Genomic DNA, 20,413 nt, shown 5'->3' on the forward strand with positions numbered 1-20,413 from the left:
GTTTTTGCCTACAATAATTTTGTTTTCTAAAACACATTTATACATAGCAAATATACTAAAAACTAGGGGTTTCTGAATCAGTAATGCTTTTTGTAGGAAATTCATAAAACCTTAGTATGCAGTGGTCCAAATCTACTTTGCAATCAATTTGTCTTCCACGTTGGTCAGTAGCCAGTGGCATAAAGTGAAGTTTATTTGGGCTAAAGAGTAACTCTGCTCTCTGTCTGCTGTGGCAGAACCTCTCTAACACAATGGAGCAGCTGAGGAGCAGAGACCAGGTTCTGTATCACCAGAAAAGACTCCAGGAAGACACGGAGCAGGACCAGCAGCAGCTTCAGGAGACTCTTGAGGAGGCAGAACCTGCCCTCAAACTGGGAGTAAAGTGAGCACTGGGGCCTGGGGGATGTCACTTAAAGTAAATAAAAATTTAAATTCCTACTTCCATGGGCAGGGTTTTAGCCCTGTACAGTGTAAGGTTAGAAGAGAAAAGTACATATGTCTCTTTTATTTTTAAATTCAGGGATAGTCTTCTAAAAACAAAAGTGTTAGTTCAAAATACTAGGTCATACATTTTATGCAGTTATCCCATAATAGTGCTCCAAATTCTGGGTGCTGAAATAACTAGCAAACAAAATACCTGTTCTATCTTACTGCTCTGACAACATCTCTTTGGCAGATCCTTAAAGTTTTGTTTACTTAGGAAATGATTGCTTGTTCTCTGTGTTTCCACACCATCTTTTTGTAGACAGATACAATTTATTTATAGTGAATACAGAAGCATCAGATAGGGGACAGGTCTTTGCCACCAAAGGTACTGAAACCCATTTTGGACCTAGCCTTTCCTGTGGTACAAGATAGACCTTTGTTCTGATTTCAGGGAGTTTTGGATTTAGCCCTAATCCCCACACCACTACACAACAACCCTGAGTGAAGGGAAAGGCTCAGGCACAGGTCTTGAAAAGTCAAAAGGAGCCCCCTTGACTTGAAGGAGGTTATTGCTAAGCTATTTTTACACCATGTGAAAAATTAAATCTTTGCAGATTTTGTTTTCTAATACTTATCATAGCATGAAATATGTATTATGAATATTGTTGTTCCATGGCTAGGATCTAAAAAAAATTAGTTAATTAAAATTTCTCATCATACCTGGGATTATTCAACCCCTGAAGAGCAACATCTGAGAAGCTGTAAGGGTTTTATGCACCAGAGATATAATGCAATTTGCATAGTCCTCAATGAAATGTTTAACAAGCTAATTAAAATTATCAAATCATACCAAATGATGGTAGGATTTGATCAAAGCAAGTGTCACCTGCAGAAGGACTTGTTCTAGAAAGCATTCCGTTTTCATCCTGCCCCGATCTATTTTGGGCATTTCAGTAAAGAGCATTCCTTGTGGCCATACATATATCCAGTAAAGGTTATTTTAATGAAAAGTGACTTTAAAATTGGCATTTTTTCCCTGTATAGAGCAGCTGAACGTCAACCAAGAAAGCTACCCTTCCCTTCATTATTATAGCAACTCTTCACAACAAATAGGGTTTTTTTCTCTTTTTGGAACATATAAGCAAAGCAGATGAAATAAACAGAATCTGTCTGTGTTTTCCAATACAAGAATATAATACCACCCTGCTAGAGACTTTTTATGACCTCTATATCCAAGCCATAATACTTGTTCATTGATAGACCTATAATTACATCTACTTGAATTGCTTATCCTCAACAGAATCATCTTTCATATGGAAATGAACCAAATAGTGGTACATTAACTATTTTTAGGGTTTGCATTGGAGATATGAAAAAGAGAGAAAATCTGAACAGTTTATAACTGTTATAATAATCAACAGTTATTTTACAAGACATGACCTCCATAAAGCAGCAGAAGATTAATTTCTACATTGGTAGAGCTTCAGTTCCATAAAGATATTCCATTATTTTGTTTTGTTTTGTTTTTTCTTTTATAATAGAGACAAAGAGTTGCTCATCAATCATATGAAAGCTGTGGAAGACGCCCTGAATGAGGTAAGAATTGGAAGTGTTCCCTCTGATTTGTGTTTCCAAACACACCAAAGCCTTAGAACTGTTTCTTCTCAGGGGAAGAGAGAAGTTGTTGCAAAGCAACTTCCTTTTCTTAGTGTTGAAGTTTCCCTGCTTAACTTCTTCCATCTTAATAAACCTCAGTGAAATAAAATGCAAGTTTGTAGTACACACACAACTTGTTCTAAATGTAGAAGTTATGCCAAAATCCACTTTCCTTCCCTCACTGAGCATTATTTCTGGTTGACAAGTGAAGACTAATGGAACACACAAATTTTATGGTTAATCCTCTACTGAATAATGAGAGGTCACATACTTGGTGGCCATATTTGGCTTTGTCTGCTCCTTTAGCTTATGAAACATCATAAATAGGAAAAGAAAAGGCAGGAAATCATAATCTTTGGTCAGAAACTTCTGTGGTATTTTTTAAAATCATATTTTAAACTTAATAGTAATCTCAAATTTTCCCTCTGACTTGCACAATAGTGCCCTGTTATAGGACTATTTGAAGGTCTAATAAAGATGTACATATTAATTATTTAGGAGAAAGGACTATTTTCAACTCTAGCTCTAAAGGCAGATGGTTTCATAACTTTTTAATCTAGGGCAGCATAGAGCAAAAGAAGTGTTTTCATTAACTTGGAGTGTTGATTTCCCTTACTACATCTTTAATTCCTAGCAACATGGGATTCTCTTCTTTATTTTAGTTTCTGCGTTCACCAAAACTGTTGTTAATTATATTTTCAGATATCTTTTTCAAGTCTCTTTCCTTTAATGTTCATAGAAAATGACAGAACCTAAACTGCATTTATCACCTACAGCAAACTGTGCTGATAGAAAATTTTCTTTGGGCCACCACCAGCTTCATACTGGCTTCTTTCAGACTTTGGAAGTGAATGTCATGCAGCAACTGCCGTGTTTTCACAGTAGTACATATGTGCTATGTCCTTGGCCGTTCTCTTTTCTGACCAGGGCAAGGTGCTTTTTTTATTTTCTTGGTAGCATTCTCTCCCAGCACTGTGAATTAGAGATTTATTTGCAATGAAAATTCAATCATTTGTACTTTATTCATGGATGTTAGGTCCGGTGATCAATGCAAGTCTACTCAATGGGCTCAAGGGGACCCAGTTCATCCCAGCTGGTGTGTCTGAAGGAGAATTACCACTGGTACTGGGTTTTTTTGCCCTTTAGGCCAAAGAGGAGGCCGTGGCAGGTGCTGCAGCAGCCACGCCGCTCCCCAGCCTGCAGCTGGAGACCCTTTCAGAGGAAGCAGTGAGGGGCAAGCCAGAGGCTTTGTCGTTCCAGGTTAGAGTCTAAAACCAATCCTGTTTCATTTTTTCTGTTTTAATTTTCTTTCATTTTTGGCATCTGAGACACAACAGGCAGATAGACTGCTCTGAGCATGTGGAGAGCAAAAAGCTTCAAAACGATTACAGTCAACAGCAGAAAAACAATGTCCATGTATACTCTTGCACATGGTATTTCAGAGATGATGGTAACTTTTAATTTTGCAGTTACAGCGTCAAATAACTGATGGGAATACAAACATGGACAGAAGTATATGTACCTAAAAAGTAATATCCCTCTATCTCCCTCTTTTTTTTCCCATTAATATACACAAGACTAATTTAAAAAGAAAAAAAAAAAATAAAACACAAACAAAACTAAAACCAAGTAAGGTTCCCACAAACAAACAAAACCAACCAAATAAAAAATACAAGATTTTCATACTCCATTTTGGTCAGTATCAGATTTTTTTCAACCCACAGTTCTAGAATAAATTATGGAGTTTTGAGCAGTCCTCATTTAAAAAACCTGATATTTAGAATGTTTAATATAGAAGCTATTTTGCTCATGTAGCTTCTATATAAATATAATAATTATATTTACTATATTAATTTATTATAAATATAATTAATATTATATATAAATATTGATTTTGTTAGGACAAAAGAATAAGTAGGAAAAAAGATAAATTAACAGAAAATGTACCATATTTTTGGCTCTAAACATAGATTCAGTGGATTCAGTGCAATGTCTCCTCATTGTTTTTAAGTTTGATGTCTTCTGCAGAAACTATCCATTAGTCTTTATAGCTGTGCAGAATATATTATTGTCAAGACAGATTTTTTTTCCCAATGAGAGAGCAAAAGGCAGAGTGAGTCATATTTCTTTCATTGTACTTCTCTGTCTGAAGAGCAGGTAAACGAGTAAATTGCAAGGATCTTAGACAAAATAAGTATTTCATACAGTGTGTAAGTTTCTGCAGTAATGCCTTACAATTTGTTCTAGATTTTCTGTTCTAATGTAGTATAAAATTGCAGGATCAGGGTCACAAAATCAAACGTTCAAGAAAGATAGATTCTAAGCTGTAAAATTCTCAGTGTTGCTCTCTTGCATGCATACATGCCTGATAAAGATATAAATTATGTATGGATTATCGTGTTTCCGCACTAAAAGATGGAAATACGGAATATGCACTAATTTGAGATTCCCATGAGGCTTAATTAGCACAGATGAACTTTTCCATCAAAGGGTAGAATTAAAAATGTTTTCCCAGTACAGTGATCCATTTTAGAGCTGCACAAAAGGTTCCATGTGTGGCATCTTTTCACAGGAGGCATTGTTGCAATCACAGGTTTTAAATCCTGCTTTTCTAATTCGGTAGTGGGTGCAGCTTCTTTTTTCTTTTTATCCCATCCCAACTCGCAGTCTTTTTGACCTCAGAATGATTGCAGAAGCATCTGCAGCCTGTTCCCTCTTTATCTCCTGAAGAGAATCAGAAATACAAAAAGTCTAATTTCATATTTGCACAAAGTGCTTGTGGTATAATTAACATAGTAGAGTACATGCTGGGGAGCTCGCTGCTGGGACAGACTGGTAAAGTTCATGTTCACCTGGCAGCCTCAGGTGCACTTGGTAACTCAGGACATATACAAACAGCACCAATGGCTCACAGTCTGTGTCACTGTGAACTTCCTTTTCTCCATCCATTTTCCTCTTTCTCCCTTTCCCCATCTCTCTTTCCACCTTTTCCCTCTCTCTCTTCTGCCCTCATCTCTACTTCCTGTTTGATTCCTTTCCAAGCTCATTATTGAGGTTTTATTATGAAATTTGCCTTTTATAGACAGAGGTCACCTAATGGATTTTAGTTTTACTTTATGCCAAACTGTATGAAGGGCAATCCTGCAATCTTGAGTGAAGTAACGAGTTAGGAATCACTTTAGGAGCACTTGTCATTAAAAGCAGTGCAGTTGTTTGCAGACACATCCTCTAGAACTGCGTTAATTAGTCTGTGGTGAGCACAATTCAATTAAAGGCCTTATAATCTGCAAGAATCCTCTTTCAGAACTAGAACCACAGCACCAAGACATTTTGTAGATTCTTTCTGATGACAAAAGATGTGATGTGGGTCGGTTTGACACTGCTGGTTCCTAGAAACCACAATGAAATAACCTGATTGAATTTAGCAGTGTTAACAACTATTCTGAAAATCAGCAATGAGAAACCAAGGAAAGAAAAAACCTACAAAAATCTTTGTAAATCTGTTTGTGGTAATAAGCTGATTTTTGTCTGTATCACAAGTTTACATTCAAAAGATCAGTGTCATACTATCTGAAGGGGAAAATAATCACAAATAAAATGTGATTAACCATTGTAAAGAAGACCAATAAGTTCAACAAATAGTTGAGACTACTTGAGATACATATAAAGTTACCAGTACTGCCAAATCATCTGTGCTCTTTTGTCCTGCTAATTTTATCATTAATCCAATCAATATAACAAAATTGGGACATTCTTCCACTGCATACATGGAAATAGTTACATTTTTCCAATTATAGTGCAATCAGATTATTTGTTTGCAGAGGTCTGTAGGTTTGTGACGTTTCTTTTGTTACTACCATTTTTTTTCCCCCCCTGTGGAGTGGAAGGATTAATCAATTGACTCATCTTGGAAGTGTGAACATTAGCCTGAAACTGTGTGGTCATTTTTTATGAACAGAAATTGAACCTGCACTAAGTCTTGTATTGAAATAAAATGAAAAAATTGTATCAAGAGCTCAATGCTGTACTGCATACTTGAAAACGTCTCATCAAAGCATCTTCTTACTAGGGTGTGGACTCCTTCTCTGCTCCTCAATGATATCAATATTCAATATTTTAGAAAAAATACAAAATCCAGCGTTAGATGTTTTGATGTTTAAGTCCTGGGACTGACATTATGCCTGGCTTACAATCTGTATTTGATCTCTTTGCTAAAAAGAAATGTTTTGTCTTTTGTAAAAAATTTGGATGTGTGCTATTTGGCATTTAAGTGTAGCTTGCCTGGCACTAATGATTCCTTCTACTTTTATTTAAAGCACGTGCTTAGACACTTTATGGATCTCTACTCATTGGCAGCTTCCAAAGTTAAAGCATTAACATCAGGAAGGGAATCTTCACAGATTCACTTTGAACCCTTAACTGCTGAGCCTCTTACTCCTGCTGCTGATGGTAAGTCTGCTTTTCAAGTAATTGCAGTCACTTGGATGTGGGTTGCCAGACAGCATCTCCCTTCATGCTGCACAGCTTCTGTAGACAAATACAGCAATACTTGATTGTAATGATAACGGAGAGCAATAAAATTAGTGCAAAGAGAAATGTTCTGAGACAATTTTCAAAAGAGAAAGGGGATAGTGAAACCTAATACAGGGATTGAAATTACTATTGTAAGTTTTCTTCCTACTGGTTGCTATTTGATTGTGCATTTTTGGTTTAAGTTCAGATTTGTTGCTTGATTGGTTGGATTCTGGGTTTTTTTGGTTTGGTTTTTTTTTGGGTTTTTTTTGGTTTTTTGTTTTGTTTTGTTTTGGGGAGTAGTGAGTGGGTGGGTGTTAGTTTGGGGATTTTTTTAATCCTTCCTTCCTTCCTTCCTTCCTTCCTTCCTTCCTTCCTTCCTTCCTTCCTTCCTTCCTTCCTTCCTTCCTTCCTTCCTTCCTTCCTTCCTTCCTTCCTTCCTTCCTTCCTTCCTTCCTTCCTTCCTTCCTTCCTTCCTTCCTTCCTTCCTTCCTTCCTTCCTTCCTTCCTTCCTTCCTCCCTCCCTCCCTCCCTCCCTCCCTCCCTCCCTCCCTCCCTCCCTCCCTCCCTCCCTCCCTCCCTCCCTCCCTCCCTCCCTCCCTCCCTCCCTCCCTCCCTTCCTCCCTTCCTTCCTCCCTTCCTTCCTTCCTCCCTTCCTTCCTTCCTTCCTTCCTTCCTTCCTTCCTTCCTTCCTTCCTTCCTTCCTTCCTTCCTTCCTTCCTTCCTTCCTTCCTTCCTTCCTTCCTTCCTTCCTTCCTTCCTTCCTTCCTTCCTTCCTTCCTTCCTTCCTTCCTTCCTTCCTTCCTTCCTTCCTTCCTTCCTTCCTTCCTTCCTTCCTTCCCTACCTCCCTCCCTCTTTCCTTCTCTCTTTTTTATCTTTCCTTGTCTCTTTCTTTTTCTTTCTTTTTCTTTCTTTTTCTTTCTTTTTCTTTCTCTTTCTTTTTCTATACTTTGGTTTCTTTTTTACCAAAGCGTTTTCCTTTCTTTCTGTTATAAATCATTAGCTTTTCTGTAACAGCCTATGCTTGTGCCCTAAAGCCCTTCAGTTCTGTCCATTTCCTTGCTTTTTCACATTTACTTTTTTTGAACAGAATCCTTGCAAGTTCACTTTTCCCTCAAAGAAGCTGGTTCCCCTCCTGCTGGTGCTGCTCCTTCTGCTCCTGATGGTAAGTCTGCTTTTCAAGAAATTATAGTTTCTTAGATGTTATTTTCCAGACAGCATCTCCTGTCATGCTGCTCAGCTTCCATAGGTAAATACAACATTACTTGATTTTACACATAATGGAGCAATAAAAGTAGTGCTAACTGAAGTGATCTATGACTTTTCAGAAGAGAAAGGGGATGGTGAAAGATAAAACAGGCATTAAAATTGCTAGTGTTACCATTTTTTTTCCTCTATTGGTCCTGATTTGCTTAGGTTTTTGTTTGGGTTTGGTTTGTTGAATCTTTTGTTATTGGGTAGTTGTTGTGGTGGTTGGGTGGGTATTTTCATTTACAGTTTTTGATTTTTGTTATTATTGTTTTCCCTTCCCTTCCCTTGATTTTTTACTGAAGTCTTTTTTCCTTTCTTACTCTTGGAAACTATTAACATTTCTGTAATGGCCTTTCTTTGCAACCATAACCCCTTCAGTTCTGTGCATTTCCTGGCTTTTTAAAGTTTACTTCCTCCAAACAGAATCTTTGCAAGTTCAATTTCAACCCGAAGCAACTGGATCGCTACGTCCTCCTCCTCCTGCTGCTCCTGCTGCTCCTGCTGCTCCTGCTCCTGATGGTAGGTCTCCATTATTGTCACTTGGACGTGGGCTCCTGGCTAGCATCTCCTTTCATAGTGCACAGCTTCTGTAGGCAAATACAACAATAATTTTAAGTGTAAACATAATGGAGCAATAAAAGTAGTGTTAACAGAAATGTTCTGTAACTTTTCAGAAGAGAAAGTTGTATGATAGCAGAGGGATCAAAATTACTAGAGTAATTTATTTTTTCTATTGGAGCCCCTTTGCTTAGATTTTTTAATTTTCCTTTGGTTTTGGTTGCTTGGTGAGTTGGATTTTTTGGTTATGAGGAGTGTTTGCTGTGGGGTGGGTGTGTGGTTTTGGGTTCTTTTTTTTTTGTATTCCTGTTTTTGTTTTCCTCCCTCCCTCCCTCCTTCCCTCCCTTCTTTCCTCCCTCCCTCCCTACCTCCCTCTCTCCTTCCCCTTCTCTTCCTTCTCTTCCTTCTCTTTCCTTTTCTTTTTTTTAACAAAGCTTTTTCCATTCTTTCTATTAGAAACCATTAACATTTTGTAATACCCTTTCCTTGCAACTATAACCATTCCAGTACTCTGCATGTCCTTGCTTTTAAAATGTACTTTCTCCAAGCAGAAACTTTGCAAGGTCACTTTGAACCCAAAACTGGTGATACACCACCTGCTCCTGCTCCTGTTCCTGCTCCAGACGGTAAGTCTGCTTTTCAAGCAATTTCAGTCACTTGGATGTGGGTTCCTAGCCAGCATCTCCCTTCATGCTGCGCGGCTTCTGTAGGCAAAATCAGCAATACTTACATGTCAGCATAATGGAGCAATACAACCAGTGCAAACACAAAAATTCTGAGCCATTTTTCAGAAGAGAGGGAATGGTGAAAGTTAACACATTGTGTTTGTAAGTGCTTGCCACATTTTGTAATGGCTTTTTCTATTAGTCCTTATTTGCTTAGATATTCTACGTTTTCATTTAGCTCTAGTTGCTTGGTAGGTTGCAATTTTTTGTTTTGGGGATTGTTTATGGTGGGTGTGTGTGTGTTTCTTTTGTGCTTTTTTTATTGCCAGTTTTAATTTCTTCCCTTCCCTTTCCCCTTCCCCTTCCCCTTCCCCTTCCCCTTCCCCTTCCCCTTCCCCTTCCCCTTCCCCTTCCCCTTCCCCTTCCCCTTCCCCTTCCCCTTCCCCTTCCCCTTCCCCTTCCCCTTCCCCTTCCCCTTCCCCTTCCCCTTCCCCTTCCCCTTCCCCTTCCCCTTTCCCCTTTCCCTTTCCCTTCCCCATTCCACTTCCCAGAACTTACCTTCCCAGAACTTACCTTCCCTTCCCTTCCCAGAACTTACTTTTCTTTCCTTTTTTTTTTTTTTTAACCAAAGGCTTTTTCCTTTCTTTTTGTTATAAACCACTAACATTTCTGAAATAGCCTTTCCTTGCAACCATAACCCCTTCAGTTCTCTGCATTTCCTGGCTTTTTTCAACTTTTTCTTTTGAAAAAGTAAACTCTGGAAAGTAAATTTACTTTCCCTGAACAGACTCTTTTGGACCTCGCTTTGTGCCCAAAGGAGCTGCTGCACCTCCTGCTCCTGATGGGAATCTGCCTTTCAAACAATTACAGTCACTTGGGTCCCCAGCCAGCATCTCCCTTCACACTGCACAGCTTCTGTAGGCAAATACCACAATCTTTAATTGTCAACATATACTGGAGCATTAAAATTAGTGGTAACAGAAATATTCTGAGACATCTTTTAGAAGAGAATGGTGGTGCTGAAAGCAAACCCAGCAATTAAAATTACTACTTCTTCTGTTCCTGAATAGCAGGCTGATTAAAAGAGACCCCTAGGGAGTGCGGCGACACAGAGCGGGCAAACTGGAGCGTGGCAAGGCTCTGAGGGAGCGGCACGGCAGTTTGCGTGGCAGACGAACAAGCAGAGTTCCAGCTTTTGTTGCCTCTCAGATTTACTGTTTGTTGTGTGCAGTGTTTCTGTTGGTTGGTTGGTTTGGGGTTTCTGGTAGTAATGGCTTTTACGTGATTGAAAACTGTAGTTAGTACAAGAGCATGTAACCAGATGGAACCCTCCAAAAAGGATGTGTCTGTCCAGACCCATTCCTGTGTGGAGTGTTTGAGCTTATCAGTGCTTTCAGGGGGCATTGCAGAGGGAACCTGCTTGTGGTGTGAACACGTGAATCATCTCCTTTCACTTGTGGCCGAGCTTAGAGAGGAAGTTGAAAGACTAAGGAGCATCAGGGAAAGTGAAAGATTGGCAGAGTTCATTCCTTCCATCCTTGAGGGAGGCCCACCAAGAGTCAGAGGACTCCTGTGACTCTCACTGTTAGGCAATAGAAGGACACCTGGTAGATGAAGGGGAGTGGAAATGGGTCCCTACTCGAGGAGGTAATAATAAAAACTCCTCCTGACTCTCACTCCCAAGCCAGGTGCCACTTCAGAATAGGTATGAACGCCTGGAGAATCAGCCAGATGATTTAGAAGAAAATTATCTGCCCAGTGAGCGTCCCAGTTATGATTAATCTGTGAGAAGGACTACCACCTCTAACATCAAAAAGAAAAGAAGGTTAATCATGGTGGGTGATTTCCTTCTGAGGGGAACAGAGGCCCCCACATGTCGACTGGACCCACCCCACAGAGAGGTCTGCTGCCTCCCTGGGGCCTGGGTATGGGATATCACTGAGAGACTGCCTGGGCTGATTCAGCTCTCTGGTTATTACCCACTACTGATACCTCAGGCTGGCAGTGATGAGATTGAAAAGAGGAGTGTCAGGGCAATTAAAAGGGGCTTTAGGGCACTGGGACAAGTAGTTGTACAGGGCTACAGGTAGTCTTTTCCTCAGTCCCTTTGGTGGCTGCAAGAAACCGTGAAAGGAATAGGAGATCTCACATTATCAGGAAGTGGCTCAAGGGTTGCTGCCTTGCTACCATAAGGAGAATTTTGGATTCTTTGATCATGGGGCAACTTTTACAACACCTGCTCTACTGGAACGAGATGGGCTCCATCTCTCTGGTAAGGGTATCAGGTTTTTAGCTTGTGAACTGGCAGAACTTGTTGAGAGGACTTTGAACAAGGTTTGAAGGGGGAAGAGGATGCAATTGGACTGTCTGGAAGCCAGCCCAAGGCTGGTAAACCTGAGATAGGAGTGAAATCAGCTGCCCAGCTGAGGTGCATTGTTACCTAGTGCATGCAGCATGGGTAACAAACAAAAAGAGCTGGAGGCCATGGTCCAAGAGCAGAGCTATGATGTAATTGCCATCACAGAAGTGTGGTGGGGTGACTCACATGGCTGGAATTCTGCACTGGATGGATACAAGTTCTTCAGAAGAGACAGGAAAGGCAGAAGAGGTGGAGGGGTAACCCTTGATATTTGCAAGGCTTTGGATGCCATAGGTATTGAAACTAATGACGATGAAGTTGCCTATGAGTAAGAATTAAGGGGAAGGCCAACAAAACTGATATCCTACTGTGAGTCTGTTATTGTCCACCCAGTCAGGAAGAAGTGGTGGAGAACTCATTCTACAAGCAACCTGAGCATGTTTCTGGATCATCAGCCATTGTTCTTGCTGGCAATTTCAACCTTCCAGACATCTGCTGGGAACTCAATACAGCTGAAAAAAGGCAGTGCAGGGAATTTTTACAGTTTGTGGAGGACAATTTTTTGTCACAGCTGGTGGGTGAGCCCACCAGAGAAGGGACTATGTTAGATTTGTTATTTGCAAATAGAGATGGGCTAGTGGGAAATGGAGGCCGCTTAGGACACAGTGGTCATGAAATTATAGAATTCTCACTATTTGGTGAAATCAGAAGGAACATTAATATGACTTTCACACTGGACTTCTAGAGGGCACACTTCAGCCTACTCAGGAGACTTATTCAGAGAGTTCATTGGGAAGCAGTTCTTAAAAACAAAGGAGTTCAGGAAGGGTGGGCGTGCTTCAAAACAGAGATCTCGAGGGCACAGGAACAGACTGTCCCTGTGTGCAGAGAGATAAGACGACAAGGCAAACACCCAACCTGGATGGGCAAGGAGGTTTTGGAGGAGCTTAGGAATAAAAAAGTGATGCATTATTTTTGGAAGGAGGTTTCTCAGGAGGCATTTAAGGGGACTCCTAGAGTATGTAGGAAAAAAGTTAGGGAGGCCAAAGCTCTGTTTGAACTTAAAATGGCAACATTTGTAAAGGATGATAAAAAATGGTTTTATAAATACAGTAATGGTAAGAGTAAGAACAACCTTTGTTCTTTATTAGATGCAGAAGGGAACTTAGTAACTGCAGATGAGGAGAAGGCACAAGTGCTTAATGTCTTCTTTGCCTCAGATTTTAGTTGGAAGACTTGCTTTCAGGACAACTGTCCTCCTGAGTTGGTAGATGGTGTCAGGGAGCAGAATGAGCCCCCTGTTATCCAGGAGGAGGCAGTCACAGTATTGTTGAGATGCTTGGATGTTCATAAATCTATGGGCCTGGATGGGATCCACCCCAGGGTGATGAGAGAGATGGCAGATGAGCTTGTGAAGCCACTCTCCATCATTTACCAGCAGTCCTGGCTCACTGGTAAGGTTCTAGATGACTGGAAGCTGGCCAATGTGACACCTATTCATAAAAAGGGGGGGAAGGAAGATCCTGTTAATTATAGGCCGTTTAGCCTGACCTCAGTACCCGGTAAGGTGATGGAACAGTTTACACTGGGTGTCATCCCACAGCGCTTACAGGATGGCCAGGGTGTCAGACACAGCTAGCAGGGGTTTAGGAGGGGTAGGTTGTGTCTGACCAACCTGATCTCCTTTTATGACCAAATGACCCACTTGATGGATGCAGGAAAGGCTGTGGATGTTGTGTATTTGGACTCCAGCTCTGTCTCCCACAGCAAACTCCTGGAAAAGCTGCAGCCCCCACAGCTGGGACAGGAGCACTCTGTGCTGGGCTCAGAACTGGCTGGATGGCCGGCCCAAAGAGTGGTGGTGAACAGTGCTGCATCCAGCTGGGGACAGGCACCAGTGGTGTCCCTCAGGGCTCTGTGCTGGAACCAGTCCTGTTTAATATCTTTATTAATGACATAGAGGAGGGGATTGAGTCTTTCATTAGTAAGTTTGTGTATGACACTAAGCTGGGAGTTTGTGTCAATCTGTTGGAGGGTAGGAGAGCTCTGCAGAGAGACCTGGAATGGTTGAATGGATGGGCAGAGTACAATAGGATGAAGTTGAATAAGTCCAAGTGCCAAGTCCTGCATTGTGGCCACAATAACTCCTACAATGTTATAGGCTGGGGACAGTGTAACTGGACAGGGCTCAGGTGGAAAACGACCTGGGGGTGTTGAGAGCTGGCTCAACATTAGCCAGCAGTGTGCCCTGATGGCCAAGATGGCCAATGGCATCCTGGCCTCTATCAGGATGCCAACAGCATCCTGGCCATCAGGAGCAGGGATGTTATCCTTCCCCTGTACCCAGCAATGGTGAGGCTGCACCTTGAGTGCTGTGTCCAGTTCTGGGCCCTCAGTTTGGGAAGGACATTGAGATGCTTGAGCGCATCCAGAGGAGGGCAACGAGGCTGGTGAGGGGCTTGGAACACAAGTCCTGTGAGGAATGACTGAGGGAGATGGGGGTGCTTGGCCTGGAGAAAAGGAGACTCAGAGGCGACCTTATTACTCTCTTCAACTCCCTGAAACGTGGTCATAGTTAGGTGGGGGTTGGTCTCTTTCTCCAGGCAGCACTGACAGAACCAGAGGACACAGTCACAAGCTGCACCAAGGGAAATATGGGTTGGATATAGGGAAGAATATTTTTATAGAAAGGGTGATAAAGTTCTGTAATGACCTGCCCAGGGAGGTGATGAAGTCACCATCCCTGGATGTGTTTAAAAGAAGACTGGATGTGGCACGCAGTGCTATGTTTTAGTTGACGTGTTAAGGCATAGGTTGGACTCGATGATCTTTAAGGTCTTTTCCAACCTAGTCATTCTATGAATACTGCGAATTCTGTGAATATTGTGGAGTTTTTTAATTGGCCCCCATTTGCATGGGTATTTCTGAGTCTTGCTTTGGTTGGTTGGATTTTTTTTTTGGTTTTGTGGAGTAGCAGTAGCGGATGGGTGGGTGGGTTTTTGTTTTTTGACTTTTTAAATGATTTTTTGTAATTTTCTATGTTATAGAAAATATAGAAAATGTCTTTCATTATGTTATAAAGCATTAATATTTTTTAATCATATTTTCTTTTAAATATAACCATTTCAGTTCTGTGCATTTACTTGCTTTTTAAAATTTACCTCCTCTGAAGTAAATTTAATATCTCTGAACAGATATTTTTGGTTAGCGTTGCACCGAAAGCACCCTGTATAGATGCAAATACAAAGGCAAATACAACAACAATTATTGAAAACATAATGGAGCATTAAAATAATGAAAACAGAAATGTTATGTATCTTTTTAAAGGAGAGAAAGGGGATGATGAAAGCTAAGACAGGGATTTAAATTATTTCTGGAATTGTTTTTCCTATTGTCCCCTATTTCCTTGTGGTGTTGTTTTGTCGTTGTTGTTGTTTTGTTTTTGTTTTTATTATTTTTTTTTAGTTTGGTTTCTTGTTTTGGATGCTTGGTTGCTTGTAGGCTTTTGGTTTTGGGGAGTGGTTGAGGTGAGTATATGGGTGTTTGCTCTTTGATTTTTTCCTTTTATTACGTGTTTTAATTGTTTTCTTTCTTTTTTTTTTAAATAATAAAAGTGTTTTTCCTTTCTTTCTGCTATAAACCATTAACATTTTGTGACAGCCTTTTCTTTCAACCATAACCATTTCCAGTCTGTGCATTTCCTTGGTTTTTAAATCTTACTTTTACTCAACAGCTATTTTTCAGCCTCATGTTTCACCCCAAGCAGCTGGTAGACCTATTGCTCCTCTTGCTCCTACTCCTGCTCCTGCTCCAGCTCCAGCTCCTGCTCCAGCTCCAGCTCCTGCTCCTGATGGTAAGTCTGTTTTTCAAGCAATTATAGTCTATTGGATGGGGGTTCCAAGGCAGCATCTCCCTCCATGCTGCACAGCTTCTGTAGGCAAATACAATACTCAATTTTAAACATAATGGAGCAAATAAACTAGTGCAAACAGAAATGTTGTGATACTTTTTTCAGAAGAGAAAGGGGATGGTGAGTACTGTAATTTTTTTTTCTATTGGTCCCTAATTGCTTGGATATTTTTGATTTTATTTGATTTTATTTTAGATTTGCTTGCTTGGTTGGTTGAATTTTTTTGTTTTGGGGAGTGGTGGGGGTGGGTGGGTTTTTGTTTTTAATTTTTTTCTTTTATTTCTTCTTTCTGTTTATATTTTTAACTGAAAACTTCTTCCTTTCATTATGTTATAAACCATTAACTTTTTTTAAAGGTTTTTTCTTTCAACCATAACCATTTCAGTTCTTTGCATTTCCTTTTTTTTTTTTTTTTTATTTACCTTCATTGACGTAAATTTACTTTCTGTGAACAGGTACTTTTCAGCCTCTTTTTTCACTCCGAGCAGCTGGTAAACCCACTGCTCCTCCTTTTCCTGCTGATGGTAAGTCCGCATTTCAAGCAACTGCGGTCAGTCAGACATGGGTTCAGAGCCAGCATCTCCCTTCATGCTGCACAGTTTCTGTAGGCAAATACAACAATACTTAATGCATTTCTTTGCATTCCATTTTTTTAAAATTACTTCCTCTGAAGTAAATTTACTTTCAATGATCAGAGTCTTTTTGGTGACACTTTGAACCCAAATCAGCCGGTACCTTGTACTGTGTCCTAGTTTGAAAACTAACCAGTGCGAGATTCCAAGTCAGAACTAGTATTTAATAGGACAATTAAAATAAAGGCATAAAACACTGGCCTAAAGAGTCAGGATACAACCTGACACCCTGTTGGTCAGGGTGGTGGTAGCAGTCTGATAAAATGGTGGCTGCAGTCCTGCTGAAGTGATAGATGTGTTTCTGCTAAAGTAGTGATCCTGTAGAAGGGTCTGGTCTTCCTCTGAAGATCCAGAGGTAGTTATGCAGCTCTTGTCCTCTGGAAATCCAGTTGGCAAGGTTGTTCTGGTGTTCCAGTTCTCAGATTATATCCAGGTACGAATGCTTGACTCTCCCCATTGGGCAGAGCATCTCACAATGGGATGATGGAATTTTATGGGTGATGCAGTGAGGCCTTGATGGCCCATTGGCAGACACAGGCCTCTGGAGGGAGTCGTCAGGACTGAGTCATGGAGAGGATAAAGAATACTGCCCCATTTCTCTTAACAGCTGATGTAGATGGTAATAGAATACATACCTCTGGGTTGCATCTTATGTGATACCCTAAGACACTGAAGTAAATGTACTTTCTCTGAACAGATTCCTTTCAACGTCGCATTGAACCCCAAGAAGCTGCTACACCTCGTACTCCAGGTCCTGATGGTAAGTCTGCTTGTCAAGCAATTATTGTCCACAGTATTGGATGTGCATTCAGAGCCAGCCTCTCCCTTCATGCCACAGAGCTTCTGCAGACAATATAACAATACTTCATTGTAAACATAATGGAGCAATTACACTACTGCTAACATTTTGAATATGCCATTTCTTGCAAACATAACCCTTCCAGTTCTGTGCATTTCCTTGCTTTTTAAAATTTACCTCCTCTGAAGTGATTTTACTTTCACTGAACAGACTCTTTCTGGCTGCCTGTTTCATCCCAAGCAGCGCGTGCACCTCCTGCACCTGCTCATGCTCGTGATGGTAAGTCTGCTTGTCAAGCAATTGGGATGTGGGTTCCTAGGCAGCATCTCCCTCATGCTGCACAGCCTCTGTAGGCAAATATAATAATCCTTAATTGCAAATGCTATGAAGCAGTAAAACTGGTGCTAACAGCAAAGTTGTGGGATGTTCTCAGAAGAGAAAGAGGATGGGGAAAGCTAACACAGGAAATAAAATTACTACTATATGGTTTTTTCCTATTGGTCTCCATTTGCTTGGACATATTTGGTTTTCATTTGGGTTTGGTTGCTGGGTTGTTTGGATTCTTTTGATTTTGGAGACTAATGGTTGTGGGTGGGTGCATGTTTTTTGGTTTAGTTTATTTATTTTTTTTTTTTTACTATTTTAAATTTCTTTCTTTCCTTTGGTTTTTTTGGGTTTTTCTTTTGGGTTTTTTGTTGTTGTGTTGTTGTTGTTGTTGTTATTGTTCTTTTTTACCAAAGACTTTTTCCTTCCTTTATGTTATAAACCAATACTTGTAATGGCCTTTCCTTGCCACCACACCATTTCAGTGCTGTGCAAGTCCTATAAAACAAAAACATTTTTTTGGTTGAAAATTACTTTCTCTTCATAGAATCTTTCTGGGGTCGAATTGGACACCAACTAGCCGGAACACCTCCTGCACATGCTGGTGACAGTGATGGTAAGTCTGCTTTTCAAGCAATTTCAGTCACTTGGATGTGGGTTCCTAGCCAGCATCTCCCTTCATGCTGCACGGCTTCTGTAGGCAAAATCAGCAATATTTACATGTCAGCATAATGGAGCAATACAGCCAGTGCAAACACAAAAATTCTGAGCTATTTTTCAGAAGAGAAAGTGGATGGTGAAAGCTAATACAGGGATTAAAACAAAGGGATTAAAATGAATGCTGTTATGTTTTTTTTCTATGAGTCCCCACTTGCTTAGATATTCTAGGTTTGAATTTGGCTTTGGATGCTTGGTAGGTTGGATTTATTTTTTTTTTTTAATTTTGGGGTTCGTTAGGAGTGTGTGTGTGTGATTTGTTTTTAAAAATTTTTTACTGCTATTTTTTATTTCCTTCCTTCCTGCCTTCCTCCCCTCCTCCCTTCCCTCCCTTCCCTCCCTTTTCTTCCTACCTCCCTGCCTTCTCTTCCCTTCCCTTCCTTTCCTTTCCTTCCATTTTTTACCCCATTGTCTTTTTCCTTTCTTTCTGTTATAAACCACTAACGTTTCTGAAATAGCCTCTCCTTTCAACCATAACCCCTTCAGTTCTCTGCATTTCCTGGCTTTTTTCAACTTTTTCTTTTGAAAAAGTAAACTCTGGAAAGTAAATTTACTTTCCCTGAACAGACTCTTTTGGACCTTGCTTTGTGCCCAAAGGAGCTGCTGCACCTCCTGCTCCTGTTGGTAAGTCTGCTTTTCAAACAATTACAGTCACTTGGGTCCCTAGCCAGCATCTCCCTTCACACTGCACAGCTTTTGTAGGCAAATACCACAATCTTTAATTGTCAACATATACTGGAGCATTAAAATTAGTGGTAACAGAAATATTCTGAGACATCTATCAGAAGAGAATGGTGATGCTGAAAGCTAACACAGGGATTAAAATTACTACTGTGTTTTTTGTCTATTGGTCTCCATTTGCTTGGTGATTTTTTTTTTTCTTGGTTGGTTGGTTGGTTAGATTTTTTTTTAGTTTTGTGGAGTAGCAGTAGTGGGTGGTTGTTTGGTTTTAGATTTTAAATTTTTTTTTCTCATTTTCCCTTTTTTTTTTTCCCCCAAATACTTCTTCCTTTCATTATGTTATATACGATTAATATTTTTAATCATCTTTCCTTGCAAGCATAAACATTTTCTTGATTTTTAAAATTTACTTTCTCTGAAATAAATTTACTATCTCTGAACAGATATTTTTCGGATTAGTGTTGCACCCAAAGCGCCCCGTACACCTGCTACTCCTGTTCCTGCTCCTGCTGGTAAGTCTGATTTTTACACAATTACTGTCACTGGGATGTGGGTTCCTAGCCAGCATCTCCCTTCATGCTGCACGGCTTCTGTAGGCAAATACAGCAACAATTAATTAAAAACATAATGGAGCATTAAAATAGTGCAAACAGAATACATTTTAAAGGAGAGAAAGGGGAGGGTGAAAGATAATATTATTTTTTAGCAATAAAACAGGGATTTAAATTATTACTAGAATGTTTTTTCTATTGGTCCCTATTAGCTTGTGGGTTATTTTGGTTTTAGTCTGGGTTTGGATTCTTGTTTGCTAGTGCTATTTTTGGTTTTTGGGAGTGGTTGAGGAAGGTGGTTGGGTGTTTGGTTATGGATTTTTTTTCTTTTCTATCTTCTTTTAATTCCTTCCTTCCTTCCTTCCTTCCTTCCTTCCTTCCTTCCTTCCTTCCTTCCTTCCTTCCTTCCTTCCTTCCTTCCTTCCTTCCTTCCTTCCTTCCTTCCTTCCTTCCTTCCTTCCTTCCTTCCTTCCTTCCTTCCTTCCTTCCTTCCTTCCTTCCTTCCTTCCTTCCTTCCTTCCTTCCTTCCTTCCTTCCTTCCTTCCTTCCTTCCTTCCTTCCTTCCTTCCTCCCTTCCTCCCTTCCTCCCTTCCTCCCTTCCTCCCTTCCTCCCTTCCTCCCTCCCTCCCTCCCTCCCTCCCTCCCTCCCTCCCTCCCTCCCTCCCTCCCTCCCTCCCTCCCTCCCTCCCTCCCTCCCTCCCTCCCTCCCTCCCTCCCTCCCTCCCTCCCTCCCTCCCTCCCTCCCTCCCTTCCTCCCTCCCTTCCTCCCTTCCTCCCTTCCTCCCTTCCTCCCTTCCTTCCTTCCTTCCTTCCTTCCTTCCTTCCTTCCTTCCTTCCTTCCTTCCTTCCTTCCTTCCTTCCTTCCTTCCTTCCTGCCTTCCTTCCTGCCTTCCTTCCTGCCTGCCTTCCTGCCTGCCTTCCTGCCTTCCTGCCTTCCTGCCTTCCTGCCTTCCTTCCTTCCTTCCTTCCTTCCTTCCTTCCTTCCTTCCTTCCTTCCTTCCTTCCTTCCTTCCTTCCTTCCTTCCTTCCTTCCTTCCTTCCTTCCTTCCCTCCATCCTTCCCTCCATCCTTCCCTCCATCCTTCCCTCCATCCCCCCTTACTCCCTTCCTTTCTGCCTGCCTGCCCTGCCTTCATGTTTTTTCTTTCTTTCTGTTATAAACCATTAACTTTTTGTAACAGCCTTTCCATTCAACCATAAACATTTCCAATCTCTGCTTTCCTTGGTTTTTAAATCTTACTTTTACTCAACAGATATTTTTCAGCCTTATGTTTCACCACAAGCAGCTGGTAGACCTACTGCCCCTGCAGTTGCTCCTGCTCCTGTTGGTAAGTCTGCTTTTCAAGCAATTGTAGTCACTTGGGTGTGGGTT

The 20,413-nt window shown here is 40.9% G+C and overlaps 1 protein-coding gene across 3 annotated transcripts in view; it reads left to right on the forward strand.

The window, feature by feature from the left end:
- The window catches only part of LOC116807240 (uncharacterized), a 61,253-nt gene that overhangs the window by 27,654 nt on the left and 13,186 nt on the right, over positions 1-20,413 (forward strand). For 2 of the 3 annotated variants that reach the window (XM_072922508.1, XM_072922509.1), the window contains exons 17-31: positions 237-382; positions 1,968-2,022; positions 3,229-3,342; positions 6,399-6,531; positions 7,686-7,760; positions 8,270-8,365; positions 8,956-9,030; positions 15,162-15,281; positions 15,794-15,862; positions 16,668-16,730; positions 16,980-17,048; positions 17,641-17,709; positions 18,378-18,434; positions 18,935-19,003; positions 20,295-20,369. In XM_072922508.1, coding sequence (XP_072778609.1) covers positions 237-382; positions 1,968-2,022; positions 3,229-3,342; positions 6,399-6,531; positions 7,686-7,760; positions 8,270-8,365; positions 8,956-9,030; positions 15,162-15,281; positions 15,794-15,862; positions 16,668-16,730; positions 16,980-17,048; positions 17,641-17,709; positions 18,378-18,434; positions 18,935-19,003; positions 20,295-20,369 — 1,285 coding nt within the window. The remainder of the gene's footprint in view (positions 1-236; positions 383-1,967; positions 2,023-3,228; positions 3,343-6,398; positions 6,532-7,685; positions 7,761-8,269; positions 8,366-8,955; positions 9,031-15,161; positions 15,282-15,793; positions 15,863-16,667; positions 16,731-16,979; positions 17,049-17,640; positions 17,710-18,377; positions 18,435-18,934; positions 19,004-20,294; positions 20,370-20,413) is intronic. The other variant, XM_072922510.1, reaches the window with a different exon arrangement.

Source organism: Taeniopygia guttata, chromosome Z (genome assembly GCF_048771995.1).
Source record: "Taeniopygia guttata chromosome Z, bTaeGut7.mat, whole genome shotgun sequence".
NCBI lineage: Eukaryota > Metazoa > Chordata > Aves > Passeriformes > Estrildidae > Taeniopygia > Taeniopygia guttata.